The sequence below is a fragment of the Bubalus kerabau genome, chromosome 6, assembly GCF_029407905.1.
Source record: "Bubalus kerabau isolate K-KA32 ecotype Philippines breed swamp buffalo chromosome 6, PCC_UOA_SB_1v2, whole genome shotgun sequence".
In the NCBI taxonomy this organism is placed as follows: Eukaryota; Metazoa; Chordata; class Mammalia; order Artiodactyla; family Bovidae; genus Bubalus; species Bubalus kerabau.
In genome coordinates this window covers 95,861,467-95,878,579 of record NC_073629.1, presented here as the reverse complement: position 1 = coordinate 95,878,579, position 17,113 = coordinate 95,861,467, and the positions used below count along the sequence as shown (strand labels likewise).

Genomic DNA, 17,113 nt, shown 5'->3' with positions numbered 1-17,113 from the left:
TTATAGCCTAAGACTTGGAATGTAGATGCTTGAATGATACATGCTTCTGTAACTGGTCAAATCAATTTCCCTACCCAAAACTCAACACAGTAAAATTATGTTCTGTTTACCTCATATGATTGTTAGCCACTCCTCCACTGACTTCACCAGAAGTCCTTTCTTTATTAAGACGAAATATTTAGAGAGAATACAAAATCCTTCTCAAGAACTTTCCCACATTTGGACACTGTATTTGTAAGAACCTATTATCTAGCAATAATCAACGTCATAAACGTAATTATTTTAAATTTTAGTCACATTTTAAAATCATGTCCTTTTCTACAATGGCAGCAATGAGCTCAAAACTATTATTAATTTTCACAATCATATGAAATAAGCAGAACATAATTACACTATGTTCACTCTTGCTGGGGAAATCAATTTGTCCAGTTACAGAAGAAGCCAGTATCGTCCACACATCTATATCTCAAATCTCAAGCTATAATTTTTAAAGTAAATTGATTGGTTTCTGGTAACTGGATAAATGCTAATTTTTAGGTTAATTCTATAAAACTTTTACATAATATTATTTAAAAGAATAATTTTTATTTTTGTTTTATATTGGAGACAGCTGATTTCCCTGGAGAAGGGAATGGCAACCCAGTTCAGTATTCTTGCCTGGAGAATCCCACGGACAGAGGAGCCTGGAGGGCTACAGTCCATGAGGTCACAAAGAGTTGGACAAGACAGAGGAACTAACACACACACACACACAGAGCTGATTTACAATGCTGTGTTAGTTTCAGGTGTACAGCATAGTGAAGAATAATCCATTTTAAAACCAAGTCCACTGGAGTAAACTGATCTGGAATCATCATTTGCAAGAGGAATACAAGGTTCCTAAAATACACAAAAAGCTAACGTGCTTGTGTATGGTTTTCTAAATAACTTTATTCTACAATAATATTCTCCTTCCTATTTGACAATATGAAATTAACTTTCACCATTTGGCAAACAATTGTTTGATGCAGATGCCATAAGCTTCTTTTTTCCATTTGTAAACAACTGGTCACAGCATTGCCAATTGTTTAAAGGAAAAAACTTACTAGAATGTTTTCATGTGCTCAAAATAAAATCTGAAAAGCTTGTCAGAAAATTTTACTTTACCTCTGAATACAAGAATTCTAAATTTCTGGACCAAAACCAATGCATCTAAGCATAATAATTGTCACAAATAATGAGAGAAAACAGCAACAAGTTACTAGAGTAAGTTTTAAAAGTAAACTATCCTTTTTGTTGTAGTCTAAAGCCTTTCCTACCAGAGCAGAACAATTTTACAAAAGGATAAAACCATTTCTAAATATATAGAGTCCTTTGTCACACAATCATATTCCACATTAGGTAGTAGACTGAATTGGAGAATGAAAAAAGAAGGTGAAATTAGGCAGAAAATCTCAGGCCAATCCTAATCCTACAAAGCACCAAAATCTTGTGGTCAACTTTTCAGAACCTCTTTCTGAGTTTGAAAGTTACAGTATAATGAAATGCAGACACATGCATTTCCCTAATGTAGCAGGTATCTTAGATAATTAAAAGCAAACTCTGGAAATGGACATCAGAATATAAAGTTGTAAGAATAAGTAACTTTAAAAATCAAAGAAAGAAGAAAAGCCCTACAAAATATCATTAAGAAAAAATACTGCCTACTAAGCTAATGTTAGACCATGTGCAATGATGACAGCGTTAAAGGAAGGAAATGTCTGCCTATATGTAACTGAAGCTTCTAAATTAATGCCAAAATAAATGATTAAAAACATCTCACTACAACATTTTCTTCAAACATCAAAAGGCAAAAGTGGTGTTTACAGGGTATTCTAACTCCAAGTGCTTCGTGAAGCATACAGCTCTACTTTCAAAGGGTCTCCCTAAAACAATTATATGCCAGTGGCACTACAGTTGGGTTCACTAAGAAATAATCTTAGCTCATCCTTTAAATTATTCCTGGAGAAAGAACGCCAACCAAGTAATTCAAATCTGTAGAGGAAGGGAGTCCAAAAGCATGGATTGGTAATGTATTCAACTTGTGAATTCAGTTTGTAAATTCACTTTGATATATACACTCCTCATCTTCCTATATCCAAAGAATCTAATAAGGCATCAAAGTCTCAAACGTTTATTCTCCTTCAAAACCAGCACAATGCCCTGCTACCCCTTACCACCTCATCATTCTTTTTAACTCTCCCCTTAATACACCACACCCACACCACCACACCCACACTCCACACAGCACACTCTCCTCATAAACAACCCAAACTCCTCACCCAAAGCACCTCATACTTAGAAGCCCCATATTTAATACCTTCAAACTCTACACTCTTCATATAATACAGGAAACAATACACAGTCCACACACAAAACAACCCAACACAATACCACCTCACTCTATAAACCACATTCAAACCGTACGTAACACATTCTACACACGCCCCAACATAACATAATCCCCCACAGCTCACAACACACACACATCCCAAGCCAGGTACTGTATAAAAAACCCTAAACCACACAGCACTGCTGTGCTCAAACAAACGCTGGGAAGAGGCCACCCTTTGGGCACTGGGAAGCCACGAGGTTGGAGATGGGAGGATAATCGGGCCCAATACTTCACCTGAAAATCCGCCAGGATCATCTCCCGGTCCATGTTGGACGTCATGGCGGCCGCCGAGTTCCGCGGCTCCGGGAGCGAAGCGCGCACCTGGGAGGGAGACTGCGCCTCCTGCGGCCGTCGCCGCCGCCGCCGCCGCCGCCGGGCGCCGAAGGGCTGGCGGGCGAGCCGGCGGGCGGGCCGGCGGGCCGGCGGGCGGGGCAGTGCGGGAGGCTAGGCGCTCATGCACTCGGTAACCTTCAGGCGCCTGGGCCGCCCGCCTGTGCCCTGTAGAGCCCGCTCCGCAGCCTCCCAGACAGAGAGGTTGGTAAGGATGTGGGTCCGGTCTTACTGTCGCCGGCCAGGATGAAGGCAGGTTGCGACACCGCGCACCCGGCTCTCTTCAGCGGCGGCGAGACCGGCGGGGGCGGAGAAAGACAGCGAAAAAGCAGGCGGGCAAACGCCACGGCCTCCTCCGCCTCCTCCGCTTCCTCCCAGGCCGCCGCCTCCGCCCCTGGTTGGCCAGAGCCAAGGCTGTCGCACATTTTGCCTGTCATCGAGGTCGCAAAGCGCCGCTTTACGGCTGCCACGTGACTGCTCTCCTGTCAAGCGCTGGACTCGCGACTACCGGGCGGGGATCTGCGCGCGGCTGGCTGGAACGCCAACCTGAAACTGCGGGAGCTTGGAGTCCCGCAACAGGTTTTTCCGGTTTGAATTAAGGAAAGGCCTGAGGTACCGCCTCCCTCTGGCTGGGTTGGCGGTCAGTTTCTGCTCCTTACGTTGTTATATAGTAGCACACATACACGTCAACCCTCACAAACCAACTCAGCACAGTCACAACCCGTCTAACAGCATTTCATAAATGTACCTCTTCTCTAACAAAGTTTCACCAAAATACAACTTCATATACAGTCTTTTACGTCAACCTGTCAAAACCCACTTACACAGTCATACTCGATCCCAAGCCCTGACGCTTGCATCTTCAGACATAATGTATAAAGGATGACGCCTTGCATCCTCAAACATAATTAACAAGGAGTAAGAAATAACCAGATTCCCACGGTAGTTATGGGGCAGACATGGAAGCTGAGAAAGGTGAGAATATCCATCCCAAGACAAAGATGATCAGGCTTTGAGCCAAAAATAGACAAAGACTATGTACAGGGAGAAGGAAATGGCAACCCGCTCCAGTGTTCGTGCCTGGAGAATCCCAGGGACGGGGTAGCCTGGTGGGCTGCCTTCTGTGGGGTCACACAGAGTCGGACACGACTGAAGTGACTTAGCAGCAGCAGCATGTACAGTGAAGTGTGATAGTTTGTAATTGTCGCTGGAGGAAGAGTGACAATAGAATTGGTTCAACTTTGACTTGGGAAGATATCATCTTCTGGATTGAACTAGAGCTTGTATTTGCCTTGGAAAGGATATAATATCCTGAAAGTGTAAAGTAAGATGGATAATTTTGTGCTGTAGAGTTGAAATAGATAATAGTGAAATCACCATATAGAATCAAGGCCTAGATCTTTGTATTCCCTGAACACGAAGAGCACTGTGGTGTTCCAAAGATCTAGGTTTATTATGTGGGGGGGTTTTTTTCTTTAAATGAAAATAGTCTGTATTTAGCCCAGAATTAGCTAGATAAGGAATAGAACCCTCCATAGTCATATGAATTGAAGGGTTTCCTGGTTAATTGCTGCCCCCCAAGGAATTCCAAAATAAAGCATGAATGTGAATCATGAGGTGAAACATACTACCAGCAATTTAAGTGTGGCAATTCACTTGTCCCATTCATATATGTCGTTCTCAGCACAAGGCAAGTGAGCAAATCCTGCAACGTTGAGATTTTTCTCTGTGATGAAATGTGTGTGTATCCGAGCCAATTCAAATCCAGTACTGCTTCCCTTCTCCCTCCCTTCTCTCCATCTGGAAATTAAAAGGATGTGGTAATGTAGAAACCAGGGAAGAGTACACTGAACATTCAGGAATATGGTTTCTAGTACTGCTTTCCCAACTAATTAGTAGGGAAAACTGGATGGGTCACTTAGACTCTCTGACTCCAGCTTCTGACATGACTATTTCAGGTGATGAGAAAACAATTATGAAAATGCATGGAAGCATAAAATATTTTTACAAAACAGGCATAAACTGCATAGCATTACTAGGCTTGCGTTCTAGTTCTGCCCCTTGACAAAAACAAAAAACTTCTCTTAGTCTCAATTTATTTCTAAAATGGGGCTCATAAAACTTACTTCATAAGGTGACTGTGAATATTGAGTGTATAATGCTTGTGAAAACTTTTCAGAAACCTTAAAGCTGTCCAAACATATTAGTTGCTATTACTTGTATGTATGCATGTGTGCTAAGTCACTTCAGTCATGTCTGACTCTTTGCAACCCCATGGATTGCAGCCCACCAGGCTCCTGCAGGCAAGAATACTGGAATGGTTGCCATGCCCTCCTCCAGTATTACTTGTACACCAGTTCCTAAATGCTTTTCTCAGGATAATCTCTTTCATAAAACTTAAGCCAACAAGGATTCTCTTCCTTTCTAATCACTGCTTTAACGATCTTTACAACACAATTTAATACTCTGTAATTAAACTCTGTAATTTTTTTGTCTAATTGTTTCATCTACACGTTTTAATTTATTTTTGTTTATTTGGCTCCTCCAGGTCTTAGTTGCAGCATGTGGGATGTAGTTCTCGACCAGGGATCAAACTGGACCCCTGCATTGGGAGCTCGGAATCTTAACCACCAGACCACCAGGGAAGCCCCTATGCATGTTTTAATCTCTCCTCAAAGTCTGAACGTCCCTTGAGATTACAAGCCATTTCATTCCATGTGTTTTTATATTCACCATAGTTCATTCATGGCAAAGTCTTTGGTATATAACAACCAAAGCTTTTGAATTTATTAATTTTTATTGGATGTCTAGTATGTACAGGTATTTTACACATCTTATGTCATTTAATGTTTACAACGGAATAAACAGAATAAAAAACTGCTCTGAGAAGTTAAGAATGTGCCCAAAGTCATGCTATACAGTGAGGCTAGGTCAAAACTAATGCTCTTTCTACTTACCCTGTTGTTTCCCCACATTTTACCCTCCATAGTGTATAGTGAGGTGATTGATTCTTCTCTATGACCTAACTATTCATGGTTGGATATCCAGAGTAATTTTCTACCAGAAAAATAAATACTGAATTGAGAAAATTCATTTCGCCAGAATTCCTTCCTTAAACAATTTCATTGCAGTGTCACAAACTAAGAGAATAAAAAGGTATAGAGATTCTCTGTCCATAAACACGAGCAAAGAAAAATGGTTTTAATATATCCATCCTCTTAGTTGTTCCACTGCATGAACTCATGGAGCTCAGTCTAATTCAAATATAGATCTTTTTCTAGAATCTCCATGTTCTTTGATCTTCAGTTCAGTCGCTCAGTCGTGTCCGACTCTTTGCGACCCCATGAATCGCAGCACGCCAGGCCTCCCTGTCTATCACCAACTCCCGGAGTTCACCCAGACTCACGTCCATCGAGTCAGTGATGCCATCCAGCCATCTCATCCTCTGTCGTCCCCTTCTCCTCCTGCCCCCGATCCCTCCCAGCATCAGAGTCTTTTCCAATGAGTCAACTCTTCACATGAGGTGGCCAAAGTACTGGAGCTTCAGCTTTAGCATCATTCCTTCCAAAGAAATCCCAGGGCTGATCTCCTTCAGAATGGACTGGTTGAATCTCCTTGCAGTCCAAGGGACTCTCAAGCGTCTTCTCCAACACCACAGTTCAAAAGCATCAGTTCTTCGGCACTCAGCTTTCTTCACAGTCCAACTCTCACAACCATACATGACTACTGGAAAAACCATAACCTTGACTAAACAGACCTTTGTTGGCAAAGTAATGTCTCTGCTTTGAATATGCTATCTAGGTTGGTCATAACTTCCCTTACAAGGAACTCTCACATCCATACATGATCTTACCATTCTTTTCGAAAGGAAGTTTTATTTCATATTTTTTCAAATATATATATAATATAATCTACTTGTAAATATTTTGATAAATTTTTAATTGTAATAATTTTCACTTTATCTAATACTTGCAAACATAGTACAGAATGTTCCTTTAATCCAGCTTCCTCTAATGTTACCATCTTACACAACCATGGTACTGCTATCAAAACTAAGAAATTAACATTGGCATAATACTGTTATGTTTCAGAGACTCTATTTGGATTTTTACATTAATGTACTTTTTCTGTTCCAGGGTCCAAACCAGGATTCCACACTACATTTAACGGTTCTGTTTCCTTAGCCTCTTTCAATTGTTGACAATTACTCAGTCTTGACTTTTGAAGAATAGTGGTCAGGAACTTTATAGAATGCCCCTCAGTTTGGGTTTGTCTTATAATGTCTTCTCAGAATTATGCTGAGTTTATGGATTTAGGGGAGACCACAAACATGATATGTCCTGATCACATCATATCAGGGACACATGATATCAACATGACTTATTATCGGGGGTGTTAAGCTTGATCTTTCAATTAAGTTAACCAAGTTTTTAAACTGCTACTCAATTATAAATCATGAGATTAATGCTACTACAGTTAGATCCACACTCAAGTAATCAAAAACATATTATATATAATGATTGAATGTTCCTTTAAGGCACTAGTGCCTGATCCTGTCTGTTTTTTTTTTTTTTTTTTCTTTCTTTTACAACTTACTACAGAGAAAGGGAAAAGGATACAGGCCAAAACCAGCCAATGGAAGAAGCATTTAGAGAAAAATCTGGAAGGGTTCCAAACGCAAAGCTTCCAGAGTCCTGGACTCTGAAGTAGTGGAAAAGGCCTAACATTTGGGAATCCAAGATCTGAGTTCAAATCTTATATCCACTACCTACTGGCCTTAGTCACAATTTCTATAAATCTCAATTCCTTCACCTGAAAAGAATGAGGAGATAGTTTTATTTAACTCCCAGAGATGTTGTAAAGATTAAATAATGTATACATCGTATGTTATAACCAGGAAACACTACACAAATATTAATCGTTGCCATTATAAACTTTTGAGTTGCTTACTGTGCATTTTTTTCTCACTTTACAAAAAGGCTTCCATAAGTGGTATGAGAACCTATATGAAAAAGCCTACTGAATCTCAGAAATAAAATGCCAAATGCCATTTCATTATGCCACAATAATGAAATGATGAAAAGTTCCCCTGAGTGTACCAACCTGTTTCCTATCTCTCTTGGATCTATAACAAAAGGAAGATTTTGAAACTATGTAAAGAAATTGTAAATACCATATACACATAGCCATAAGTCATTCAGAAACTAGGCATACTTAAGTCAAAGAGGGGGAAAGCACAAAGTAATTTGATTATAGTCTTTCTATAAGTCCTTTCAAATAAGTATGAATTGCTGAAAAGAAAAAGATTTCCATGACTATCTGTATTTTATACCCAACTAAAAGGCTCTGTTTCAGTGTTTGAGATGTGCCATTACTGTGTTAAAAGACAAACTACTATTTTCAATATAGTAGATTCTTAACTGTAAATCTTTCTTGTATACCACGTTAGAATGTAAGCTTGTTGACCGCAGAGATACTCACCTTTGAATCTATTTCAGTGAACTAGCAATCAACATGAGATTTTCATTGACGGTCCTCTGTAGTCTTACTTATGCTTTCTGATCTAAAATTGTAACTTCTGTGCCTCTGGACTGCCAGTTCTGGGTTATACAATAAGCAAACAAAGCATATGCTTTAGGACACCAGCAAAGCCAAAGTGAAACACACACACACACACACACACACACACAACTTCCTTAAATTGTTTAATATTTCAGCAAAATCACTAAAGTAGTAAGATGGGGAAAGTCAGAACCTTGTTGGACTTATTCACATTTATTTTTTGGTCTTATATTATTTTTATTTACACATTAGGTGAATTGGTGGGACATCAAAATCTTTTCAGTGCTTAGGATCTCCAAAAATCTTAATCCAGCTCTGTAGGCATCTTAAATTACCCTAAATTTTATTTGTTATTCAGCAAAAAGAATTCTATTTCATGAAAATTATAATCCATGTATACCTATACTTCACATGAGTACAATTTAAGAATCTTCCTTATTACACTGTCTTCTCTTAGAAACCATAATAAATGCAAGACAGCAACTCTCATAAGTTGGATTAATGCCAGTTATCTCTTATCAGCCAACAATACTACTATATCATCACACACCCTCCAGCTGTACTGAAGGATTACATATTAATTTCCCAGAATAATCAGAAGTAAATTATATTATTTATGGTATTTACTGGTATATATGGAATCTTAAAAGTTCTATTTGAAATGTCTAAATACACGTAAGAAGCAAGAGAAGTTAATTTCTTGTGTTGTAGTTCATGTCTGATTCACATTTCAAGTTCAGTTACCTAAGAAAATAGCTCTGGTTATTTTTCTGTTAACAATTCCGTTAAAGGAAACACCACCAAATTGTTCCAAGTTTGAACTCTCCCTCTACCTACCAGGCAATCTGTTGCTAATGACTATCCAGATGTTGTTGGTGTGTTTCGTTGCTAATACCTACAGTGTACCTCAAGGAGCTCGGTATAGATGTTGCTTGAAAATATGCTTGCTAGAAGCCGGTAATAATTAGACCACTTGTCACTTTTTGTTTGGTTTCATTTTGCCCACTGGGTGCATCATGCAACCGTGTTGGATATTTTTAAGACCAAAAAATATAGAAAGCAGTAATTAATCTTACATAGCTAAAAAAGGAAGTAAAAGTACAGAGAACTGGTGCCTCGGACGACTGAAATAAACATTAGGGAAGATACTCTTCCTTTACATTTAGACACCCCTCCCCCACCCCCAAACAAGTCCCATCTAAAGTAGTCAGAGAGAACTTTGACAAAAACAAATGGCCTTCTTAGAAAACCCTTCCCAAGACCTACTTTAAAAAATTTTTTTGGCTTTAAAGTTAATTGCTTTTCTCCCTTTCCCCAAAGAAATGGAATATTTCCGTTTCAAGTCCCTGGAACATTAAGGCTTCAGAGTTCGTCGTGATTTCTTACCTACACCATGCCTTTAGTTTTCGTAACAATCAGTCTAGAAAATACTTTTGCTTTTTCTGAGCACAGTTTTTTGCTGTCAGGTCTCTCCCTTCATCCCCGCGGCCACCTCGGCCCACCGTGGCCCTGGGCGTTGATCTGGCAGGTGCGAGGCCGAAGCGCTGGACTGAGAAAAGGAGGCCGAGTTTGCACAGAGCGCGCCACGGAGGTGGCGGCGGCAGCGGTAGGCCTGGCCTCCCGAACTTCGAGAGCCTGGCCGGGGAGCGCTGAGGCGGGCGGCCCGCCCCACCAAGGCCGGGGAAAGACTAGCTCCGCGCCAGCCTCCTCTCTGCCTTCCAACAGTCAGCGCCGCCGAGCCTCCGAGGCCCTGCGGCTCTCCGCACCCTTAATTAACAAGCCTCGTTTCCCCACCTCCGGCCCCGCCGGCCTCAGGACAGCTCGGGGTTTCACGTCGCACCCTCCATTCCGCCCGCCAGCCAAAGGAGGCCAAACCCGGCTTCGCCGGGCCGAAAGCCGCTCCAGCCCGGGCCTGGCCGCTGGGCTGGCGGGTGGGAGCCAGCGCAGGAGACAGCGAGGGAAGCCGAGAGCCGGGAGGCGGGAGAAAGGGCGCGGGGCGGGGGGCGGGGCGAACCGGGCTGAGAGCTCGAGCGCCACCAGGGCGGAGGGCGGGGCGTGGGCGGCGCCCTGCCTTCCCGCTCCCGCGGTGCTGTAACTCCGCCGAGCCTCCTTAAAACTCTGCCGTTAAAATGGGGGCGGGTTTTTCAACTCAAAAAGCGCTCAATTTTTTTCTTTTCAAAAAAAGCTGATGAGGTCGGAAAAAAGGGAGAAGAAACCGGCACCGTCTCTGCAGCGGCAACAGAAGCAGCAATTGTTTGAGCGAAAAAAGAAGCGAGGGAGGGAAGGAAAAGACCAGAAAGGGGCACGACGCACAAGTGTCTTGTAGGGGTGAAGGGAGCAGGGACCAGTGATTTGGGGGGGACCAGCTACAAAAGAAACTGTCACTGGGAGCGCTGCGGCTCGGGAGGAAGCGGTGCTACCCGGCTAGCCTCCCGGGCACAGCTGGCTGGCGGCCGCTGCCCTATCGGCGGCACAGGCTGGGGGCACAGGCCAGGGGACTGCGAGAGGTTGGCGAAGTGGCACAGGGCGCCGAAGCCGTTGAGCTCTCGCCGAGGGCGGAACTGGCTGCGCCCTGGAATTGTGGCGACTCGCAATACTCAGAGCTTGGCCTGAGACTTCCTAGGACCCTCCCGATCTCTGGAGCCCTCAGAAAACCGGGAAAAGAAGGAAAAGAAGCGGCGGTCGCTCAATGAGCTTCTACATTAGGAAGTCTGAACTGGCTCGGTTGTAGGCGGGAAGTTACCGGTGGGCTGCCCCGTGCAGCCGCGATGCTGCAGCGCGCTGCCTCAGCAGCCGGGGCTCCATAGACACTTCCCGCATCTCTCTCCCCCTTCCTCACGCTGCTGGGCGTCCCAGGACCCGGTGGGGCCGGCATGACCGGCTTGCCGGGGGCCCGCCGCGCGCCCGGCCGTCTCCGGAGACGCGCGCCGAGCCTGGCTCCCACGGCCTCTCAGGCTCGGCAGGGCTGCGGTAGCCCGGCGGGCGGGCTCCGGAGCCCTCCCGCAAGGCATTAGCCCGCAGCTCGGCCTGGACGCGGATTAAGACTCATCCGGAGAATCGAAGGCCACGGAGGAGTCCTTACGACCTGTAACTTGAGGGCCACGGAACTGCTACTCTCGTTTGATTTTGGTGATCATCTTTAACCCCCGGAGCACATCAGCATCCAGCCACCGAGGCGCTCTCCCTGCAGCGGAGGACTCAGAACTACCCCTTTGCCGAGACGGATGGAGACCGAGCCCCTCCGAGGACCTGCCCCTGCGGTACTGGCTCGCGCGGCTCAAGTCACTACTGTGAACAAGGGTGGGTTAATACCTTTTCTTCCCCCCAAATGTCTCTTTTTCCACGGTATTTTCTGCCCTAACCTAGTCCCTTAAATCTCCGCATACATTACTCCTGGAGATCTGTAGTGTAGGTACGTACCAGCTCTGCCTACATTTTACGTCCAGAGTAATTTACCAGGAATATATGTGTGTCTGTATATCTCTCAGTTTAATCACCAGAATTCTTCATAGGGGTTAAGCTAAAAAGCGAGGAGCGGAGCCCCTCTCCAATGGCTCAGTTTTGCTGAATAATCACGTGTGAATCGAGGGGCGGGCTTTTGGCAGGCAGATCTTACTAGTATTTACTACCAAGCTCTACTCCAGATTAACCATCCCAGTCCTTCTGTCAGTCTCCGATGCCATCATGCAGCCTGGTTAGGAGCGAAGGAAAGGGGAAAAAGAAAAACAACTAATTCATCTTTTCCCGATCGTCAGGACCCTAAAGAATGGCCGAGCCTTGGGGGAACGAGTTGGCGTCCGCAGCTGCCAGGGGGGACCTAGAGCAACTTACTAGTTTGTTGCAAAATAATGTAAACGTCAATGCACAAAATGGATTTGGAAGGACTGCGCTGCAGGTTGGTATCCAGAGAGGTGGGGAAAACAGGTCAACAATGTTGCCTACGTGACCCGGGTTTCTAGAATAATAGCTTTCAAGCTTTCAGGGGTACTAAATTGCACTGTTCTTAAAACTAGTTGGTTGCCATATTTTATATCTTTAAGTGGATCCAACTCCCCAAAATGACGTACTTTGAACAAACTCGTCAAATCCAATAACATCCTCTATATCAAGTGGGTTCCAGGTTTGGTCTTAATTTTTGGAATGTTTTTGTGACTGTGGGGATTGTATACCAGTCGTAGCAGCGCCGAGTTTTTTGGTTTTTTTTTTTTTTAGACAGTTCTGTAAACACGTTATTATGATTATTATTTGAAGTAAATACACTGCTATTAGTGGTTTCCGTACTTTGCTCCAATAATTGACTTTAACGTTAATTTTCCTGACTACTGGGGAGGGTATTTTTCCTTCAAATGCTTCAAGTTTTGACAAACGACCTTTCCTCGTTTGGAATGGGTGGCCTGGGCACGGGCACAGGATGTACATTTCACAGTTAATATAATACCATCCACCCATTCAGGATTGAGTAGGAATAAAAAGTTGAATTTTCTAATCAGAGCTCAGTTTATAGTGTTTTTGTCTCTGCGGTCTTACCGTGGTATGTTCTAATTTTTAGTAATTAGATTTACAAGCAACAAATGAAACATGTTCAGCTGCCAAGTATTGTACCTGATAACTTTTTTCCTCCTCTGAACGTTATCATGTAACTTGGTTGAAAGGCTTAGAAACAGAAAAATGGCAAAGTAGTCTCAAACAGTTGCTTTATCTGAGTTCTGATGATATTCTTATAAGCAGTTCGTATTTGAAATGCAACACTTAAAGCTGTTTTTGAAAATCCACTGGGGAGAGGGTTTTTAGAGTGCTTTGTTTTTAATTGCAAGAATGAAAAATTTAAGTGACAGGAGATGTACTACTAACAGACGAAAATCATACACCCTGTATATTTTAAATCAGAATACACTGACTTTGCAAAAATTTCAGTATTAAAGAAGCTTATAGATAGATACTAAATTATTTATCTTGTTATTTCAGGTATATTAAGTGGGGAAAGGATTTTTTTTATTTTTCCACCTCGTAGTTTTTAACAGGTATTTTGATGACAGTAATGTCATAAATTTAATATATTGAAATTTTTCCTATTGAACATTCAAAATATTATATAAATCTCACAAAGAATGAGCCACTTAACCCTGTAAGAATAGGATCTTGCAGGACTTGTGACGAGCAGGAAGACTAGGAGAATAATACTGCAAAACAAAAGTTTTGACAAACATTTTTAATACAACTCTGCAGTCTTGTTTATATTAAACATACTTATCAAGATATTAACACCCACTTATTGTGGCTTAGTCGTAGTACATATAATGAAACACACACAAACAGGAGTCTCAAAGCTTGTTTTCAGTATGTATAATCCTGACTGAAGTTGTATCATAACTCAAGAAAGAACTTTCTTTCAAAACAGTTTCCAGCATTGCTATTATTTTCTGTGGAATATGGCAAAATTTCTCCTACAGTAATGTTTATTTAACTGAATTACAAAAGGTTTTTCCCTCTTCCTAGTGTTAGCCTCTCAATCAGGATAATATCAAAGGCCCTGATCGTACATTTGCTTTACGAAGATCCAAGGTGTCTGTCTCCTATTTTTCCCAGTTCAGGTCCTTAAATGTAACTAAATATTTAGAGGCAATTGTGGTAAAAATTAGATTGTGTTAATTTTTAATAACCAAAAAGTGTATTTCATCTAAGTTCTTAAAAAATAAATTATGTGTCATTTTTAACCACTGCCCCAAAGGAAAGGCCAAAAGTCAGCAGAGTTTTATCAACAGGGAAGCTTAACATCTTGGTCATCTATATAGTTTGAATTAATAAAATATTATTCATTCTAAATATATTTTATATTACTTAATTGGTGATTTTTAAAACAAACATTCTAAAGAGATAGATCAGCTTTGTAAGTTTTTCCAGGATGTATTTAATTTCGAGTGTCTACTATGCAATCTATTTACTATAACTTTAGGTTATTATGAATATACCTAGGAATAAAACAATTAAAATGCTGAAATTTCCTTGCATGTTAATGAGACTATATTTTTTCACAACTAGATTATATGTATTGTATAATTTCATGCTGCTGTACAAACTACTTTATAATTATGAGAGCCTAATAGAGACGTCTTATTAGAGTGAAATATATTCAAACACCAGTACATAAGTCTTTATCATGTAAATTAGTTGTATGTTGATAGCAAATTTTAATATCAAATTCTGGCTTTTAAAATATTGGCAGTTTACAAATAACTATTCCTAAATGCCTGATAATAACTGCAAAAGGAAATAAGATGAGGTCACCAGTTGATTAACAAACAGGCTGAAACCACAGACAAAGCTTTCTATGTCCCAAAATATACGTTAAATATCTTACTTTCTCTTCTTTTGCTCAATTGAAAATTTGGAAACTAGCTAGAACTTTTTAGGATACAGTAAGTAAAATAGTAGAATGACTGTTCCATTCCTTTTAAGAACAGTTGCCATACAGTCTTTTCCTATCTAATACAAGGCATATCATTAATATGTTATGTTTTAGATAAATCAGTATCATTGGCAATGTAAAAAACACTTGCTTTTTAAAAAAAAACGCTTTAATATTCAATAACGTTTTAAATTTTCAAGTGGAGGATTCTAATAACTAAATACACCTAGTAACCCACATGAAATAGTTGCAAAGAAAAAAAACATTTAAAAATTACTTGGAAACTTGGGGCTTATCTGTTTGGAGAGAACTTGTGAAAATTAATAATTTAAGAAAATACCAGGTTTGGATTTTAAAGAGATCATTTTTACATAGTAAAATCAGCCTAGATGGAGTCTGGTGTGTGGAAACATTTCTTTGAGAATTTAAAGAAGCTCATTCTCCTTCTTTTTAGCTATTTAGAAAATTTTTACCCACATTTAATTTTACAGAATCAATACCCCAAGCACATTTTATGAACATGACGAACCAAACAGAAGACTTACTTAAATCTCAAATTCCATTTCTTTTATTTTAATAAATTCATGAAATTACACTAACTCTTTATGGGAGACAGAGAGCTGAGTTGTCAGTGAATTTTGTACAAATTGCACTCATTCTATTTTTATTAATCGATGTATCCTACTTTGGGGCTCGTTTAAGATATTCCATCATACAAGCTCAATTTTTAGAAGTTTTCTTCTACTTTTACCTAATAGTACTCATCTGCTGCAACTGAGCCCTTCAAACTCCATCACATGGGTCTTCCCAAAGCACTCCTTCACCGAAAAAAGTTACATAAATAGAAAGATGGATATTCTAAAATAGCCTTGTAGTAGGAGCGCTTGAAGGATTCTACCGTTTTTTCTCCTTTTCTAGGTTATGAAACTTGGAAATCCGGAGATTGCCAGGAGACTACTACTTAGAGGTGCTAATCCCGATTTGAAAGACCGAACTGGTTTCGCTGTCATTCACGATGCGGCCAGAGCAGGTTTCCTGGACACTTTACAGACTTTGCTGGAGTTTCAAGCTGATGTTAACATCGAGGATAATGAAGGGAACCTGCCCTTGCACTTGGCTGCCAAAGAAGGCCACCTCCCCGTGGTGGAGTTCCTTGTGAAGCACACGGCCTGCAAAGTGGGGCATCGGAACCATCAGGGGGACACCGCCTGCGACTTGGCCAGGCTCTACCGGAGAAACGAGGTCGTTAGCCTGATGGAGGGAAACCGGGCGGAGGGAGCTGCGAATCTGCAATGAATGTGGGGAGGGCTCTCCCACACTGCCTTCTGTTTTGTCAGTTAATTGATTGGCTGTCCTATTTTAATATCATTTGTTAAAATTCAGTTTTGTCATATTTTAAGCAGCTAGCTAAAGCCTCTGAAACTGCTAAGTGGAAATCTTACTACAGCTTTATGAATATATTTAAGCAACATCTCTTTTACCTGCAAAACCCTGAGTTCTAACATGTAATTGCAAAAGCTTTGGCTTTCTTCTGAATATTTTATCTTTCCCTGACTTTTCTCCTTGCCTCTCCCTTTGCCAGTCTCAGTACCCAACTTGGAGACTTTGTTTTTAAAATGGTTTGTCCTGATGCTTCTTTTGCCTGATTAAAACACATTTTCAAAACAGGACAATGTTTTCTGTGATTTCCACGCCTCTTATAATCCACATGTGATATGCTTCTTGCTAAGGAGAACTAAACTGAAAGATCATGGTGTTTTAAGTCTTGACATCAGAACTAGACATATTCTATTGATGATCCAGTTAAATGCTTTTCTTTCTCTCCTCATGCCTCCCAGCAAAGATTTTACTTGATGCCTAATATGTCTGCTTTAAAATAGAGTAAGAACAACATTTTTTTGGAAATCAAACCTGAAATTACCTCAGTGTAGATTTATCCTAATATTTGATCTTCCTTTTTTCTCAAAGTTAAGTTAAATCGTTGAAAAACAGGTCTCAGAAGTAACGATCTGGAATCAAATATATGTTAGCCCTAAAAGCCACTTCAAAAAGAAATTGCCATTAAAAAGTGCTTCCCATTTGTTGATTTTTTTTAAATCACAAAATGAAACAATTGGTTAAATAGTATATTTCCCAAAAGTATACCATAAGTATGCTAAATGTAACAATGGCTTTTTCTCCCTGAAATACCAGAAGTGTAAAATTATAAAATGTTTAAGTATTAAAATGCACTGCACATACCAATATTGAGGTGATAAAAAGCTTAGCAAGAACATACATATATTAATTACATATGTGTCTATTTATTTAGGGGCTACAGTATAATAAATACAGAAACTTTTACAGTAAATAAATAGGCCACTCCTACACATAGTACTTGATTCCCTCAAAACTTTTTAGTA

At 40.8% G+C, this 17,113-nt stretch overlaps 2 protein-coding genes across 2 annotated transcripts in view; one reads left to right on the top strand and one right to left on the bottom strand.

The window, feature by feature from the left end:
- The window catches only part of FAF1 (Fas associated factor 1), a 505,390-nt gene extending 502,608 nt beyond the window's left edge, over positions 1-2,782 (bottom strand). Inside the window, exon 1 of the mRNA XM_055585945.1 lies at positions 2,648-2,782. Coding sequence (XP_055441920.1) covers positions 2,648-2,692 — 45 coding nt within the window. The 5' untranslated portion in view covers positions 2,693-2,782. The remainder of the gene's footprint in view (positions 1-2,647) is intronic.
- Positions 2,783-10,409: 7,627 nt separating this feature from the next.
- On the top strand, positions 10,410-16,384 carry CDKN2C (cyclin dependent kinase inhibitor 2C). The gene is made up of 3 exons (XM_055585944.1): positions 10,410-11,605; positions 12,061-12,200; positions 15,630-16,384. The coding sequence occupies exons 2-3, from the start codon at positions 12,072-12,074 to the stop codon at positions 16,005-16,007; spliced, it is 507 nt and encodes a 168-aa protein (XP_055441919.1). The 5' UTR covers positions 10,410-11,605; positions 12,061-12,071; the 3' UTR covers positions 16,008-16,384.
- The last annotated feature ends 729 nt before the right edge of the window (positions 16,385-17,113 follow it).

Bases quoted from the DNA above. Each gene is read 5' to 3' on its own strand.
- CDKN2C (XM_055585944.1), top strand. From the start codon at position 12,072: ATGGCCGAGCCTTGGGGGAACGAGTTGGCGTCCGCAGCTGCCAGGGGG. The intron at 12,201-15,629 runs GTTGGTATCCAG...CTCCTTTTCTAG, and splicing joins TTGGAAGGACTGCGCTGCAG to GTTATGAAACTTGGAAATCC.